At 41.0% G+C, this 17339-nt stretch overlaps 1 protein-coding gene across 1 annotated transcript in view; it reads right to left on the bottom strand.

Moving 5' to 3' along the window:
- Positions 1-17339, bottom strand: part of CDH8 (cadherin 8) — a 165589-nt gene that overhangs the window by 102593 nt on the left and 45657 nt on the right. Inside the window, exon 3 of the mRNA XM_058033963.1 lies at positions 3864-4158. Coding sequence (XP_057889946.1) covers positions 3864-4158 — 295 coding nt within the window. The remainder of the gene's footprint in view (positions 1-3863; positions 4159-17339) is intronic.

Genomic DNA, 17339 nt, shown 5'->3' with positions numbered 1-17339 from the left:
CATTTTTTGGAGGTGGGGAGCAGGGCTTACTATGGTAGATTATGTGGGAATTACAGTTAAAAAAATTCAGTTTAGTTCTTAAAACTTTTTTTTTTTTTCTGGAATGTGCTGTTTGCTCAGAGAGAGAAAGAAATGATTTCAAAATAACTCAGAGCGCAGTGGCGCGGCCGGCAGCGAGCGCGAGTGTGGGAGTGTGTTCTGCACAGACAGCTGAGAAGTGAGCAGCACTCCTCCCAGAGAGAGCTCCGGGTAATACTGATCCTCTGTGCACCACGAGTGGGAGGACAGCCATGCAAATCCTTTTGTTTCAGCAGGGAAGCAGGATTTTCCAGAGAGCACCAAAATACAGAGTAAAAACCAAGCAGAGGATGAAGCCGTGGCCACGTGCGGCTCTTGGATGCTGGCACACACACAGAGCCCTCATGGGCTGGCACACACTGCAGGTAGGGACAGAATCCCAAAACTGGGGTGGAAGGGGCCCTAAAGCCCATCCAGTGCCACCCCAGCCATGGCAGGGACACCTTCCCCTGTCCCAGGCTGCTCCAGCCCCAGTGTCCAGCCTGGCCTTGGGCACTGCCAGGGATCCAGGGGCAGCCACAGCTGCTCTGGGCACCCTGTGCCAGGGAACAATTCCTTCCTCATCTCTAATCTAAACCTGCTCTCTGTCAGTTTGAATCTGGTTTCACATCCCCATAGTGTTTCATTCCAGTTCTAGATAGTCAAAATAGCACCTGACATTCCTATAATAGATCTCCTCTAGCCAGGAGCATGAGCCCAGGTCTAAGGCACCTATTAGAAAAACTGCATCGTGTTAGAACCTTAGAACAATGAAGGTTAAAGCCTACATCTGTATTTCGTGCATTGCCTTCCCCTGAGGCCCAAAAATAAAATGCCTTGTACCGCATCCTCATTACATAAGCACTATATATAGAGAGCATATGAGTTCCTCTTCTGTTTCAGAGCAGAAAATTGATATAAGCATTTTGAGGAAAGAAAAGGTTCAGCAGAACTTTGTTTTATCCTAAGTAAGAACACTGCCTAGTGATGTCTGTGTTGCACAAAAGTCAAGGCAAGAAATTGGCAGTGGGTGGAGATCTCTTTAAGGGAATTAAGTAAGTGGATAATGGAAGTGAAATACTCTTAGCGGGGGGAAAGTGAAAATTCCTTGAACTCTGAAAGGAGACAATTTTTTTTTTTGTAAACATTACAGAAGAGCTAATCTAATTTTAAGAGGACTAAAAAAAACTTCAAAAAACCTGAAATAATCTACAGAGAATCTTTTCCTTCATCTTTTGATGTTGCTACCTGTGGGTGAAGGGAAGAAAGCAGAAGGAAATAGTAACAGCAACATTAATGAAGGGTAGCACTCTCATATTCTACTTTGCAGCCTTGACATTTGGTTCCATCAGAGATTAAGACACAGACTCCACTGCCTCTACTTCAGAGCCTTCACACTCACTCCTGTCCCATTAATGCAATCAGGAACATTCTCTGAGTTTTGAAGCAACAGCAGTGAAATAGATTTTGTTTCTCAACAAAAGAGCAGGGGTGCACATTGGTGCTTCTGTGGAGCAGCCGCTTGGAAATCTGCACCCCTAGGAATGTCCTGTAAAACAGCTGGAAGGGCCAGGATCCTAAGGGATAAATGTGCAAAACTCTCAGAGTCACAGTAATAAACCCCAGATCTGCCAGACAATCTATTGCAAATCTTTTTTGCAAACAATTGTAATGTTAACAACCATTTTTGTTGTTAGAACACACTTGTTTCTGGACAAAACTCTTCCATGCAGCCTAGCAAACCATAAGAATACGGAACTTTGTCATTTCAGAGGCAGTTCAGTGTCTCTCTTTCCCCCAAGATGTTTGGGGAACAGATGAAACATTTTCCTGTGGAGCCAGCCCCTTTTGCTATTCCCTAAACTACATCCAGCCATTGGGCATTTCTGCTACAATCCTCTATAATAGTTTTCCTACATGAAGTTTTAACTTATAATTCATCTCTCATTACCTTTCTTCACACTTTTCCCTCCTCTTTCACTCTTTCTCCATTCTTACTTTACCTCTCTTTCACTAGTATTTCATCTTTTATTCTCTTTTATTCCCTTACTCTCACTGCATTTACCATCTTTTAAACCTCATGTTAACAATTTATTAGATTTTCTTCATCTCCTGATTAGTTTCCTCTCAAAGTTTTCAGTTATGGGCGTTTTTTTCTTCTCTTCTTTACAGTGCATACTGCTTGGATAAAGGCCATGTCTTTATCACAGAATATAAATATGCACAGATTTAAATATTTTTATATAGGTTTTGTGATCAGAAACCATCTTTTCTTTTCTTGCATATATCTTTCTACTTTTTCTCCTAGAATACTACATAAATCCCATTTACATAAGGAGTGACAGCATTCAATTTTCCTTCCTCCTTCTCCCACACTGTTCTGTTTTGGTTTGGTTTTCTATTCTCATTTTATTTAATTAAGTAATTTGCTCACCTAGAGCTTGGCTGAAATATCTTCTGAAAGCAGATCCATATTATGTTTGTGCTGCTGTATAATTAAAAGTAACTCAACATATAAAAGCTATGGTTTAGTAAAAGAATTGAAATGCAGGCTCAAAAAATCACATATCATTTTTGGCACAATGAAGATTTGAAAATCTGTTGGAGCAGAGTTGATTTAAAAGATGAAGTGTCAGGTTTGACCGTGCACTCACACTTGCATTTGACAATGACTCGGTGGAACTCTCTGTGCTGTGAGTGAGAGGATGGTTCTGGCTCCTCACATTTCTCCTCTTTTTAGCTAAATAACAGAGAGTGGTGTTTTTGAAACTTTGTGATAGGGCGTTGCTTTATTCCACAAAGTGCCTTGGCACTCCTTCAATTACCTTGCTTTGACAGATGTAGACAAATCACTGAAAAGCACATTATCCTCAACCCAACACTAAAATGCATTAGAATTTCCTCTGCATTTCATGGCCAGATTTTGATGCCTTTGCTCATGCTGAATTTTTGTATTGCCCTAAAATGGATTCTCTTGGTTTGGTGGGTTTGCTTCCCTTGGTTTCAGTGACAGCTGAAGGTGAGCTGCACTCTATGTGTGTCCTGGGGAGTGTCAATATCTGCCTCTGTAAGGACATTCACTTGCACACACAGGGACAAACTATGCAGAAAAGATTCTAATATATTAATCCACGAAGAAATAGATTCACACTAATCCGACAAAATGAATAAATATAAGTAAAATACATTAAGAAGATTATGTTCTTCTCCTTTCTCTTTTCTGCTTTCACACAGTTTATTTCCCTTTTCACCATCTTTTTCCACAGCTTTCTCTGCTTTTCCCTTCCATCATCCATGCAAATCCTGTGGCTAATTGGTTAAGTCCACTCTACAGCGCAACCATCAATTCCCAGACACAGCATCTTTCATTTCAATGTTTTTCCCTGATTAGAGTTGCACTTAGAGGAAAACAAATAAGTATGTATCAATGCCCTGCAAGTGTAGGAAAACAACAAACAGATAATTAAACATCAACAAAATATCAATAGGATTAAAGCATCATGCTGGAGCAAATCTTGATAAATCCTTCTCAATAACAATTCTCTAACTGCAGTGTCAGAAGGGAAATATAAATTTAGCCCATTAAAGTGTTGTTGGACAAAGAGACATTAATACAGCTGTTAATCATTTCCTTACTACTGAGGGACTCGGCTATTGTGCTGCAGATGAAAGCTCTGGCCAAGAAAAGATTTGAAAATATGCAAATGAATGCTAACAACATAATAAATACCTTATTATTCATCACCAACTCAACAGCCTCCTGGCACAGCCCAGGCTGTGAGCAGGGAGAGCTCGCACATACGTACCCACTACAGACATTTCTGGCACCGTGGCGTGGTAGGGGCCCTCCACAAACTCAGGAGCGTTGTCATTGATGTCCTGGACCTTGATGATGAATTCTGAGGGGGGCTCCAGGGGCTGGTTTGTGTCCCTGTCCACGGCCTGGGCTGTCAGGGTGTACTCAGCCTTCTCCTCCCTGTCCAGCCTCTTCATGGCATGGATGTCGCCAGTCTTGTCATTGATCACAAAGATGGTTCCAGCTCCATCTCCTGACAGGATATATTTGATTTTGCTGCTGCCAGGGTCCAGGTCTGTGTGTAGCTAAATAGAAGAAAAAAATTTTAAAAAAGCATTTTAGAGACAAAAAAAAAATGTACACAAGGAATTTTGGGGTCGTTTTATTTTTTGCTTTGGTCTAACTCTACATTTTGTCAGCTGATCCTTTGTGCTTCGATCCCAGCACCAGTGATCCACAGCTCAGCTTGAATACACATGGAGAGCAGGGATTTGTATGCATACTAATCAAAAATTGATGCAATCATAGGCATAATTAGACTTTCTATTTAAAAAGCAGCTGTTATATATATTTTAAATCCCCATTCTAAAATGTAAATGCCTTCAGAACCATCATCAGCCCAAATGAACAAGTACAAAATGTCCTTAACCTATTAGATCAAAGGGCGAGGGAAGGGTTAACCATAACATATGTTTTAATCTAACCTCTTCTTTTTAGTTATTACTTTCAACTTATTTCCAGGTGACTGGAAATGGCTGAACACTGGCATCTATGGAATCTTGTCACAGACAGCAGTCAGAGAAATTAAAAACCCTATCACAACTCAGATCTTTGCAGGACTTAAAAGGTTCTAAGATCTTTATTCCAAAAGCACATGTCCTGGTAGAAAAACACTTGCACACATCTTCCTATTCTCCTCAAAGCCCCATCAAGAAAAAAAATTCCATTAAATTTGTGTTTGGCTTTTCAAAAAGCAAGAGAGAATTACAATAAACTGAAGCAGTATGAGAAAGATATTATTTATTTTTAATGTTTTTATTAATTAAAAACCAGGGGACAAAGGACTTTCATTGATTTTTTTTTTTTTGTAGGCTCAGAGCCAAATACTGCATATCAGATTATCTCCAATAATTTTTAAGTTGTGAGAATGGGAACTGGTTGGATCATATGTATCACTGTCAACACATTCAAAAATACAGGATAATAACTTGAATACCCAGTAATAGGGGTTTAAATTCTGTTTACTGTTAGGTCCAACACACTCAATATGATCAATAAGAAGTGAATAACATCATTAAAAATGTAACTTGCATCTATTATTATTTATCTCTGCCTCACAAAAGACAGTCTGAAGGAAATATGTACAACTTGCTTAGGTTGCAGCATGAGTTACAACCTGCACTAAAGGCTTTTTCCTGTTTGCTCATTCTGGGCAGACAGCTCAACAGAAGTTGTTGCTGGTTATGCATTTTACTCTCAATTGATAGCAGGGGTTGCCAGGGCCAGGCAGCAGCATCATTTAGAATAAGAGCTGGCATTAGGATATTAAAATAGGTGTGGAAAAAAGCCTTGTAACACCAGCAGCAGCCAAACCACAGGAGATTCTTACGGCACAAGTGGCTCTGCAGGTCCTCCTGCCCACAACTGGTCACAAACAGTTGTATCTGCAGCTCACCTGTTCAGGAATTCAGCTGTTCAAGGGCTCAGCAAACACAAAGCTCTGTCTGTTGCAAAGAGCACAGTGGACAGCAGCAGCCAGGGCTGATTTCCCTGTTCGTCTGATTTGTTACAGAGAGAAAATCCTGGCCACCAGTGCATTCCCAGTGCAATCCTGGCCACCAGGGCATCCCAGTGCAATCCTGGCCACCAGTGCATTCCCTGCTCTGCAATACTGGCACAACTCCCACGACCCACACGAGGTGTAAATTCATCCTCTCTGTTTTGCTGGGCAGCATTTTATTACCCCACCATTGTTTTAACAACTTTTTCAGAGCACTTTAGCTGTGAATATGCATGACTCAATCCAGTTCACTCTTTCTACCCAGCCCACAGGAACGCACACAGAGATGTCAAGTGACAGCTGAGTCCCTTTTCCAAAAGTTCAATCTGCTTTTCTTTTTGCACCTGCCATCAGCTCCTCTTGAGAACAATCAGCCCCATTTACTGAGGCACTGCCCTCTCCTCTTGGTTGGTGTCACACTTTGGTCTGCTCAGAAAGTTAACACAATTCCTTTTGGATTTAGGATTACTGTCCTTATGACCCTTATTTTCAGAGCCTGTAAAGATCAATCCAGAATGTGTGTTTTAAACAGATTGTTTATAATTTAAGCATCTGTTTGCTCCCTGAATAAAATCTATATGGCATTAACATTGCATATGAAGGTTTTGGCAGCGTGTTCAGTGCTGAGTTAGAGTGATGTAATATCACAGCATTGTCTGGACACCCACAGCTCAGCACAGGAACTGGGAATGTCTCAGCTCACCCAGCCACACAATAAAAAGCTAAAATCTGAACTTTTAAGAATAAACCAGATATCCCACACAGACATTTGAAAAGGCTTAAACATTCTAGAATTTGCTATTTGCTAATAACTAAGAGAGGCTGTGTGTGTAATCTCAGGTTTTACCCATAATATCCAACAGCAGCTATGGTTCATATATCAGTTCTGGTAGATATTAATGCAGAGCTATAAAACCTTTGTAGTTCCAGTGATATACCAACAGTTAAAATTATAAAAATGTCTATAATTACCATTAATTGTTTCCTCTAATAAGTTAAATTCCGTTGTATCAAAAGCAAGAATTGCTATTTGTTATTCAAGTATTGCTATTTGAAACACTACAAGGTGAAGGGCTAAACATAAAGTACAAGAGATAGGAGCATCTTATAATATTAATGTTGAAACTAACTCTGATGAGTGGAAGATCAGTTTTTACCCAAAGATTTATATGTGGGATATATGGATATATAGATTTATATAAGTGGGGTTTGTTTTCTTTTTTAGTTTTTTAATTAAAAAAAAACCCAAGACATAAATGTGGCATTTACTGCAATCTATGGGGAGCATCCAAACTGACTTAACTAATTAAGATAACTTTTCTAGGTTTTGAAGTCCTTACAGTCTAATATCAAAATATAATAACAAATTACCTATGGAAGAGCCACTTCTCCAAAATCATTTTATTGTTTAGATTTAAGATTAAGTCATCATCACCTACTACAAAGTTATATCACAGACTGAAATCCTAAGTCAGATAGCAGAGCATTTTTCCCAAGTAATATTTCCTCTCTCCTAGCAGACATGAATGATAATTTACTGCAAGAGTCAAGCTTCAGCAAGCTGTGTTCGTGTGAAGGGTGAAGATCATTAAACACATAATTATATAGGATCTAGGTGAATGATAGAAGGGCATAATGAGTGTGAGAAATGAATAGTGCTTTCTGCTCAAAAAAGCCTCACAAATGTAAATATGAAACTGCTTTCCACATCTGCAGCTTTATTTGCTGCACCTTTTCATGAAAGCTGACCTTTTTAAGAGCATAATCCAGATGCAACAAGAATTTCTGCTTGAAACAGAAAATGTCTGTATCTGCCCCAGTGTCCCACGGCCAGAGAGCACCCCAAAACAAACAAACACATTTACTGGAGAACCTCATCTTGTTCAGAGAGAGGTAAAATCACTTCCATTATGTGAGATTCACTTCATTAGACTTCAAAGGAAGTGAAATCATCTTCCTCCATCACTGCCCTGTCTGAAGGACTATAAATCCACACACCTCTCTCTCTTAAAGCAGCAGATGTAAGTCCATCACCCAATTCATGCCTGGATTTATGGAGACAGGAGTCACTTTGGAGCAGCTCTGAGTTTTAATGGTGATGCAGATGCCCTGTATTAATACCTTACTAATAGCTCCCCTGTAGCCTCAGCACAGATCATTTTTTTCCCTAAAAAATTACATTCACTCCAAATGAACCCTCAGATTAGAGCAATTTCTAGTCTTTATTAATTCCTTTGCTGTTCTATCTGATAATACAGATGGTAATAAATGAAGCCAGGACTAACAGGAACAGCACACACAGGGTACTGCCACAAAATTAACATTGTTTACACTAATGCATGTCTAAAATGTTGCCAACACACTATTCAAGGGTATAAAATGCATTTATAGTCTTTCATGTATATACATTGCAAACATGTATAATTAAAATCCATGCCAGGGAAACTGCAGAGATGAAACTGATTCTAAGAGCCTCAGTATTCTGCAGATGCAAAAGTGTTATTCTGCAGTAAAACACAGCTCCAGGAGCGTGGGACTGTTATTAAATTTTCCTATTCCATAACTCTTTGTTCAGCACATTTCAAACAAGGTTTTCTTAGCAAGTCCTTGGCTCCAAACTGCATTAGCAGCCAGGGATTTAATGCATGGACAAAGGCTGGGAGCGAGGTTGGTGAAGCTCCTTTGCAATTCTGAGCAGATTCAGGAGCCTCCTCTGCAGATGGGAGCTGTCTCACCTGCCCTCACTCAGCTACCTGGCAAACCCACGGCAGCCAAAACAACAGGCTGCTCAGCACAAAGAATTCCATGTGTTCACATCCTGCGCTTGGGGCTGGGCCATGCCCAGATGAGCAGAAAGCTGTTGGTTTTCCTCTGCAGGAGGATTGGGCACTTCCAGCCCTCTCAGATCTGTGGTGCTGATGCACAACTTGATACACAACAACCCATTATAGATTCCCTCATCAGTGGGAGGAGCTGTAATCCAAATTTCCTCATATCAGTAAAAAAAAAAAAGAATAAATATAGAGATATTTCATGTGGGGAAGCATCTACACATTATGAAAATGCTCCTGGACATTTTTAATTAAGGCAGGAGAAGGCGGTATTATGTCGTCAAGTTTTTATTTGAGTTTGTTAGATAGTAATTAATTCACCCTCATGTAATTACAAGGGAATTACCCCATACTTGTTTCAAGGGAAAAGGAATCATCTGCCCTTAAAACTTCATTTTAAAATTTGCATCACCCTTCCCTGTCCTAACTCTGGAATCTTTTCTTTTAAGGGTGCCTCACTGATTTTCACCTGATGTTTCACAGACACCAACACTGTCCTAATGCTTCAGGTTCTTCTATTTTTTACCTTTGCCTTGCAATAAAATTCCTCATTTATGAGGCAGACCCCATTTAATGGACTTGGAGATGGAATTTTCAGCTTTTTATGACTCTTTTCTGAAACTGCTGGCTTCTAAGAAGCTCTCACTCATTCTGTGAAAGTATGGAAGGGTGTTAGTGACTTTTACAACCATTTTATATATATATCAAAAACTGTATGCTGGGCTTCAAAATGCTTTCAAAAACTGTAATGCACCTTACTCTTCAGGCATTGCTTTCTGCACATGGCTTTGCAGGGATTATTTTGTCCTAAAAACATGAACCTCTTTAGGAGTTACAGGAAGTTTTTCTGTACATTGTTGATGTGCTCTGACACATCATGGACAATGAGCATGTTTATTGTTGACCCACAGTTTAAAGGGTCATTCCTAATTAAACTTTTATAAATAGATTTGATCTGCTTCCGCACAACACAGAATTAATAAAGTTAATTTAATCTCAATTTAATATTTCAATCTTTCATTTTCTCAGTGAATAGGTTGGTCCCATCTTTAGTAATGGGAATTATAAGTGCACAGTGGGGAAGAGGAGAATCAAATATTCTGCATTATTATTCAGGGTAATGACAAATTAGGGCACAGAGCTGATGCTCTTGACATAATGTCAGTCCTTGGAACACTTTCAGAAGGGAAACAGACATGTCCATGGATGACAAAGGTTCCATTTAAAATCCAGGAATCATGTAAGTTGAAGCCTCTGGAGTAACTGTCAAAGAGCATTACTGCTCACACTTCTCAGCTGCAGTTTCAGAGCCAGATTCAAAGGGAATTAAAGCAGTAATATCCCTAACAATTTCATTTAAGAGTGTAATCTCTGCTTTTGTCTGCCTCAGTTTCCTACCATGTCATTTGAGTATCTTTGATTCCAGATGGCTTCTTTTATGTTTCTGTTTATTCTTTGCTACTGCTTTTTTATTCTATTTGATTTGCTAATTTTGTCTCTGTTTATATTTATGCTGCAACTGTGCACAAATGACTTTTCATTGCTTACCTTTTGGTATCATCCCACAGCACAGTGGAGTGAGCTGCTGTTTGAAAACTGCAGACAAGCCTGGCTTCTAACAGTCAGGTTATTTTAATCCACTGATTATGACCAGCTGATGCAAGGAAAGAGCTCAGGAACCTGCCTGAATCTTGATCTGAATCCTTCCTGGCCACAGTGCCATTGGTCCTTTCTGTATCATTTATTGCCTTCCTCACCAGCCTGATTTAACAGTCTTTAATATCTAATTTTGTTTAATGTCTTGGGAGAAAAAAAAAATACAGCTCTACTTGTTTTTACAAATGGGAGGAACAGAGGAAGAGATAAACCCACATTCAGTCTCTCAAAGACTCACATTAGGAAAAAACATCCAGACCGTGGGACTGCTCAAGCCATTCTTAGACAGCTTCATGCATTTATCTCCAGTTAATCTCCATACAAATTTGCAATTAGAATTTTTAGGTATTTCTGGTGCTGTTTCACTGTTGACAGCCCATGCAAAGCCTCCCCCAACCCCACCTGTGGTTGTGATGGTGACAAGGACAAGGTGCTTTGTTCCCACCCAAACCCCGCTCTCAGCCTGATTTTTCCTGCACACATTCCTCACATACCTTGCTGTTTCTGAGTCCTTATGTTAAGCCAGATGATAGCTAAAGCTTTCTGTTTGCCTAGCTCTGGCCTTGGCCCTTTCCATTTGGGAATACCATCTGTCCTCCCTTCTGTCCTGAGAACGCCGTGCCACACCTGACCCGTCCCACCGCTGCTTGGCCTGGCGCCTCCAGTCCCCGGCTCCTTAACGCCCAAATGTCCCGTGGCAAGTGGCCTCAGATGGCTGGCACCTTTTTGTAGCTGGCTCTCTGCCCAGCTGGGAGTTCATGCAACTATTTCTGAAGCCAGACTGCTGTTCCTTTCTCCTGTTCCAGCACACACCGCTCCTGGAAGCGGCCCTGGATTTTTTTAACCCAACTGTTCCTGACACTTGGAAGCATGAGATGAAGTTGTGTCACGCTGCCAAAGAGGAATCCTTTCCCATCTCATTTACTTCCCTATTATTTCATCTACAGTGAACAGTGGTTCACCACAGGAGATCTGAGAGCTGGGCACAGAGAGCCTCAAAAATTGCATGCAGCTTTAGTCTTGTAAAACACATTCCCTCTTTTGTGTCTTTATGGGGGAAAAAAAGTCTCTGTCATCTCCCACTGCTTGGGGTCAAGCTCTTACATTAACAATTCCAGTGCTTCAGGCATTATAATTAACAGTGCCTCCTCCTGCACTTGTCACTCTTTTCCCAACTCAGAGAAAGAGCAGCAAAGCCATTTGCTCCCTCCTCCAGCTTGTCAGTCTTGGACACAAACAGTGCTGTAGTTTTTGCTAGATGTAAGGCCTGTGAAGCCTCTAGGAATGACTTCAGAGGGCTCTTCCCTTCGGGCTGTCAATTTTATTGCCAGCAGAAGCTAACCTGTGATCCATCCTCAATATAGACAAAATATGGAGTTGGCTGTACAAAACCATAAGCTATAGGAACTCCCATTCCACAGGTTAGCCAGAAGCTCAGCAGTTCCCACATCCCAAATCCTACTCTGCTGTCCATTTAATCATCATCCCCTTATTCACCATGTTCTGAGCTTTTCTGCCTTGTTGTTGGAGCTGTATTTTTCCTTTCCTCCTTAAAAGCTTATTAGAACTTGCCAGGCTTCATTCTCAGGCCCAGAGTTCACTGCAGTTGAGCACCAAGATCTCTTTGTGTTGTTGAAATGATTTCCTCAAGTGAATGTCAAAGCCATAGCTCAGAACACATAGTCTTTGCATTGCAGAAGAGGAATAAAAAGTTAATCACTATGTAGGCACAGCAGTAATTTGAAGGCTGCTTACAAAATCTGCCAAACTAGACAAGCTTAGAGCCTAGATCAGTCGAGGCACAGAAAAATACAACAGGCCAGAGTGGTCGAAGCAGAGAAGATATTTCTATTTATTTAAGAATATTTAGCTGTCATGATTTTAAAATCCTTCAAGGCCTTGCTTTCCACTGCTTTCACCAGCCTGGCTTCTTCTCATGTTTTGCTCAAAATGATTGGGAGGGTCCCAGAGATAATATATTTAACCTGTCTTCCTTCTTAATAAAAGACTTTCAAATCCATGCAGGATGTCTCCTGTTAATAATATTTAATAAAACCAGCCTGAAAGCAGTAAAATACCTTTTTTTTTTTGGAAGGTAATTTTTCAAATTTAAGATTACTGCTTAACATCCTTCAGTGTCTGAACAAGGAAGTAAGTACTGTGTAAAACCACATAATGTGTAAAGCTGGCAGTGCAAATAGAAAGCTCTTCTCTAGCAATTGGCTGTCAAACACAGCTACAGTGCAGAAATATAAACATCAGCTCTGCAGCCAGCTCGAGCTAAAATTGAAAGCTGTTGAGAAGGTAACAGTGAAATAAAGAGAGCTGAAAAATTAAATTGTGGGTACTTACATATTGCTTCTCTTATAAACTATCTGCTTACAGGTGACAATATGACTGATTTCTAGTGCACTTACAGTAACCTGTGAACTGTTCACAGGGGTGCAGTAGCAATTTTTTCTTACTTGAAATATCTTTTAAATTACTTAGATTGTGAAAATAAACACAACTAGGAAATGCTACAAAACAAACTCCTTATGAGATGTCAAACAAACCAGAACCAGCTCCTCAGAGCTGCTCTGTTTGCAATTACATAGCAACATCAGAGTGTCATACATCAGAATGAATAGATGTAACATGAGGATAATTTGATTATTTTTCCCTCTTTTCTTGCAGTTAGATGTTTATTAGGGATAACTCATGCAGAATTGTAAGTTATTTGGAGGAACCTGGTTGAAACTAGTTATTATCATTTCATGCAGTTTCACAAGGAGTTATTTGCCTCATCACTCGTGTGGTTTCCAAAGCTTCCTAATGTAATTTCCCATGCATTTCCACTAAGTCATGCATTCCTGTGAATTTCTTACAAACTCACTCGCAAAGGTTATGTCTCTCATAATGCAATCAATTTGCAACACCATTAAATTTGAAATATTCCTTAAACCACTAGAGAAAGATCATTGCTTCTGCCTTTGTTAATGCTTTTCTGGAAGAATTGAGCAGGGAGAGGATGCATAAACCATTGCACATCGGCAGTATTAAATATGCAGAAATGAAGCACTGCGCCTGCTCCAGCAGGGTTTCATTTCTAGTGATGTGTTACCTCTGATCCTCTAGCAACCTGAACTGAGACCTGCAGACCCCTGCCCAGAACATTTGGAGACTGAAGTCTCAGGGACAATTATCACCTTTTTTTGACACACCAGATAACCTAATTTGTTTCAAAGGAAGCAAAATTAGCAGTGCTATAAGTGTGGGAACTGTTCAGAATATTTATGTCGTTTGCTATAAGCACCTGAGCTACCTGTGATTCCAAACACTCAAAATCTGGGGTCAGCATCCCATCAAAATAGAAGCTCTGGCTCAGCACAGATACAGACAACTTGCGTACAAATCGGTATCCCAGGAGCTGCAAGTGTGTAACATATGTCAATCTCAAGCCAGCCAGAATCCATATAGACTTAGCAATGATTTAGTCTAGACCTTTATCCAAATTGTCTGAGCTCATGGAAAGACTCCTGTGGGAGGCTGCAGGAGACATCTGCACTAATTTAATGATGGCTGAATCACTGTTGGTTTGCTCTGCCCACACAAGCTGGGGGGAGCTCGTAGCACTCTGTGAGCAGGGAACAGCCCAAACCCCATATGGCCCTGTCCCCATTGAGCTGTTCCTGCTGTCCCTAATGCCCCTTGCAGGAAGGATGGGTGAGCAGCTGTCCTGCATTCCCCTACAAGGAGAGGATACTCATTATGATAAAGACAGCAGGCAAAGACTCACAGAATGGGTGGGACATTAAAGCTCATCCAGTGCCATCAAAGGGACACCTTCCACTGTCCCAGGTCACTCCCAGCCCCAATATCCAACCTGGCCTTGGGCACTGCCAGGGATCCAGGGGCAACCACAGCTGCTCTGGGCTGCTGTCATCTTATTGTAAGAGCTCCCATACCTTCTCCGTGATTTCTCATGGGCACCTCCTCACAGCACCAACTTCTTCTTCTTCACTGAACAACCAACAAACTCCATCTCTCCCCTCAACCAGCCACCCCACTCTTTTGTAGCACTGGTCTTCTTATTGGATACAGCTGTGCCTTGTTAAGGGCAGGCCTGTTCCAAATCTTTGGTGATTAGTGCAGCTGCAGCTCCTCAGGTGTGAGATTCCTTCTGCACTATCTTGATTTTCTTACATTCTATCCCTCCACAGGCACCCTGTGCCAGGGCCTGCCCACCCTGCCAGGGAACAATTCCTCATTGCCAACATCCCACCCAGCCCTGCCCTCTGGCACTGGCAGCCATTCCCTGGCTCCTGTCCCTCCAGCCCTTTGCAATTGTCTCTCTCCATCTTTCCTGAAGCTCTTTCAGGCCCTGCAGGGCCACCCTGAGCTCAGCCAAAGCTTCTCCTGTGCAGGTGAGCAATGCCAGCTGTGCCAGCCTTTCCTCCCAGCAGAGCTGCTCCATCCCTCTGCCCATCCTGGAGCCTCCTCTGGGCTCTCTGAGCAGCTCCAGGTCCCTCCTGGCTGGCCCCTGTGAATTTCTTACAAACTTGAGGTATAGGAGACCAAATAATGATTTGTGAGGACCTTTCAACTACACAGGATGTGCATTCCCCTTCCTTCATAGAACTAACTGATCATCAGGCTGCCCACTGGAGAAAATAAATTCCATAAAAGGAACAAATGAGGCAAAGAGCTGCATGAGGGAGAACTTCGAAGAACTCCAAGGACTTTGCTGAGGCTTCTCTAATAAAATGTGTGCTCGGGATAAGAAGCCCACAAAAAAGCCACCTTTAAAAAGATGAAGAAGAGGTACAATACTGAGAAGTGAAGCTGAGCTCTTAAATGATCCAAATAATACCCTGGATACAAGAATGGAACAAAATCCAAATATCTTATGAAGGTTCCTGCTATTTCTGCTGAAGTTCCTGAGGGAAATCTGCTGAGAGCACCAAATGGCAGCTGGGCAGGGGACAAGTGCAGTCAGTACTGAGCTGTAAATAATGGTTATTAATTACCTGCAATTATTATTACTGCAATAACACACAGAGGTCCTTGCTGCCACAAGGACTCTTACATTGTGTGCTATAGCCTTACCTCACTCTCCTCTGTTGATGAGGAAAGAGCAAATGGGGTTTTTTTACCTTCCCTGATTCTAAACCAGAGCCAAGGAAGAATGAACCCAAAATACATCATTTGGGAGGGGAAAAAGACCAACTTTCTAAGACATTGGCTAATTTCTACAGTTGCCACCTATGGATTCAGTTTGAGTCAAACTCATCAGAATAGAGGTGAATTCCTTAACAAATTTCTAGTCCTGATATCACTTTTTAATTTGAATGGTTTTAGGGCCTGATCCTAGCACCTCAGTAGGAGTCTCTGTCTCATATTTGAAGAAACAAAACTCAGTGAGAAGCATGAAGCATGAACAAAGACTTATAAAAATGATACAGAAGAAAAGACACCCCCATCAAAAAAACCCCATCACAACTAACATCTAGTTATTAATTCATATTGTGACTCCACAATTTACAGCCCAATTAAAGTCAGAGTTTACCACTGGCCTACAAGTTTATTTTTTATACTTTTTCTGATAGGTAATAGATGTGTAACTGACTTCCATACAAATGAGATAAATAATGAGATTAACAATTATCTGACTGGTAGATAAAGTGTTGAAAATAGCACGACCCTGAAATGAAGCAAAAGGTTTGAGATTATTTATCAAGTCAGTAAAGCTGCCTTTTTACATTTACTCAGGATATAGGAGATGGAATGTTTTGTTTGCCTATGGAGATGGGATTATTGGGTATGTAAATGGACATTGATGGCAAAGTTAACTGAAAGATTATCTGCTGCATGAAGTTCTTCAACAAAATACCAGCAGTGTCAAATGCACTGTTGGTCAGTCTTGTCAGGAATATTCTGTCAGAAAAACTGATTGATTTAACCAATATATCTTGGCTCATCAAAGGTTAACTCTGTTTTGAGACATGCTAGAACCATGGCCAGTCAGAAATCACAATCACAGCAGCATTAAACCAAATTCTTCTTGCACCCACACTAAAAATGCCAGGCTATTTAAATACCTCACCAGTGCTCTGTGGCTTGGTGCGTGTTTACAGCTGGCCCAGAGCTGCCTGGCTCAGCTGTGCCAACTGCACTCACTCACTGGTAGCTGCTCTCAGGAACAGGCAGAAGGACAGGAATGCTTGGAGCCATCATTTTCTCCAGCCTGGTGCATAAGTGCTGCTGATTATACAGCAGCAGTGCTGGCAAGGGGGCTGAGCAGGGAAACCCCCTGGGTTCCTCAGTCTCCTTTCCTTTCCTGGCTGTGTGATGAGGAAGTGTGAATGCAGTGCTACAACAAGCTCAAGAATTATTTTCAAGACAAAATAATAAGGTTGGATGAAATCCTGCACTTCTAACTAGCACAAAACCCAAGAGAAAACACACAGCAATTCTGTGGGGCTGCAGCACTGACATTCCTAATAACAGGGGAGAAATCCATAAGAAAAGCAGAGTTCCTGGGTCAGTTATATATTCTGCTTTGGTTTCATATATTATTGATAGGCAGGTTTAACAAACAGGTCCAGGTTTGTGGAAGAATCCAGAAGGATCAGATGTGGTATTTTCGGGGTCCCCAGGATGAATGAGGAATTGAGAATCTGACTCCATGTTCTTGGAAGGCTAATTTATAATTTTATGATATGGTATTATTTTATGCTATACTAAAACTGTACTAAAGAATAGAGAAAGGATCCTTACAGAGGGTTAACCAGATACTAATGAAAAAATCCTGACTCCTTCCAGAGTCCCGACACAGCCTGACCATGATTGGTCATTAAATCAAAACAATTCATATGTTGGATAAACAATCTCCAACCACATTCCAAAGCAGCAAAACAGGGAGAAGCAAATTAGATAATTATTGTTTTCATTTTTCTCTGAGGCTTCCCGACTTCCCAGGAGAAGAAATCCTGACAAAGGGATTTTTCCCGAAAATGTGACAGTGACAACCAGAAAATTCTTAGTTTTCATGAGCAGCCCCTTACAGATGGACCCCATTTGTGGAGACCTTGGTATCTACAAGGATGGATGGAAATCCCCATTTAAAGATCCAGTGCCACCAGATCCATGAACACCTGGGATTTCTTACAGCTGACCTGGAACTTTTTAAACCTCACTTGCTGTTTGCTATTCTGATCTCAATTCAGCCCAGTTCTAA

Source organism: Melospiza georgiana, chromosome 14 (assembly GCF_028018845.1).
Source record: "Melospiza georgiana isolate bMelGeo1 chromosome 14, bMelGeo1.pri, whole genome shotgun sequence".
Classification (NCBI taxonomy): domain Eukaryota; kingdom Metazoa; phylum Chordata; class Aves; order Passeriformes; family Passerellidae; genus Melospiza; species Melospiza georgiana.
This window is presented reverse-complemented; position numbering and strand designations above follow the sequence as displayed.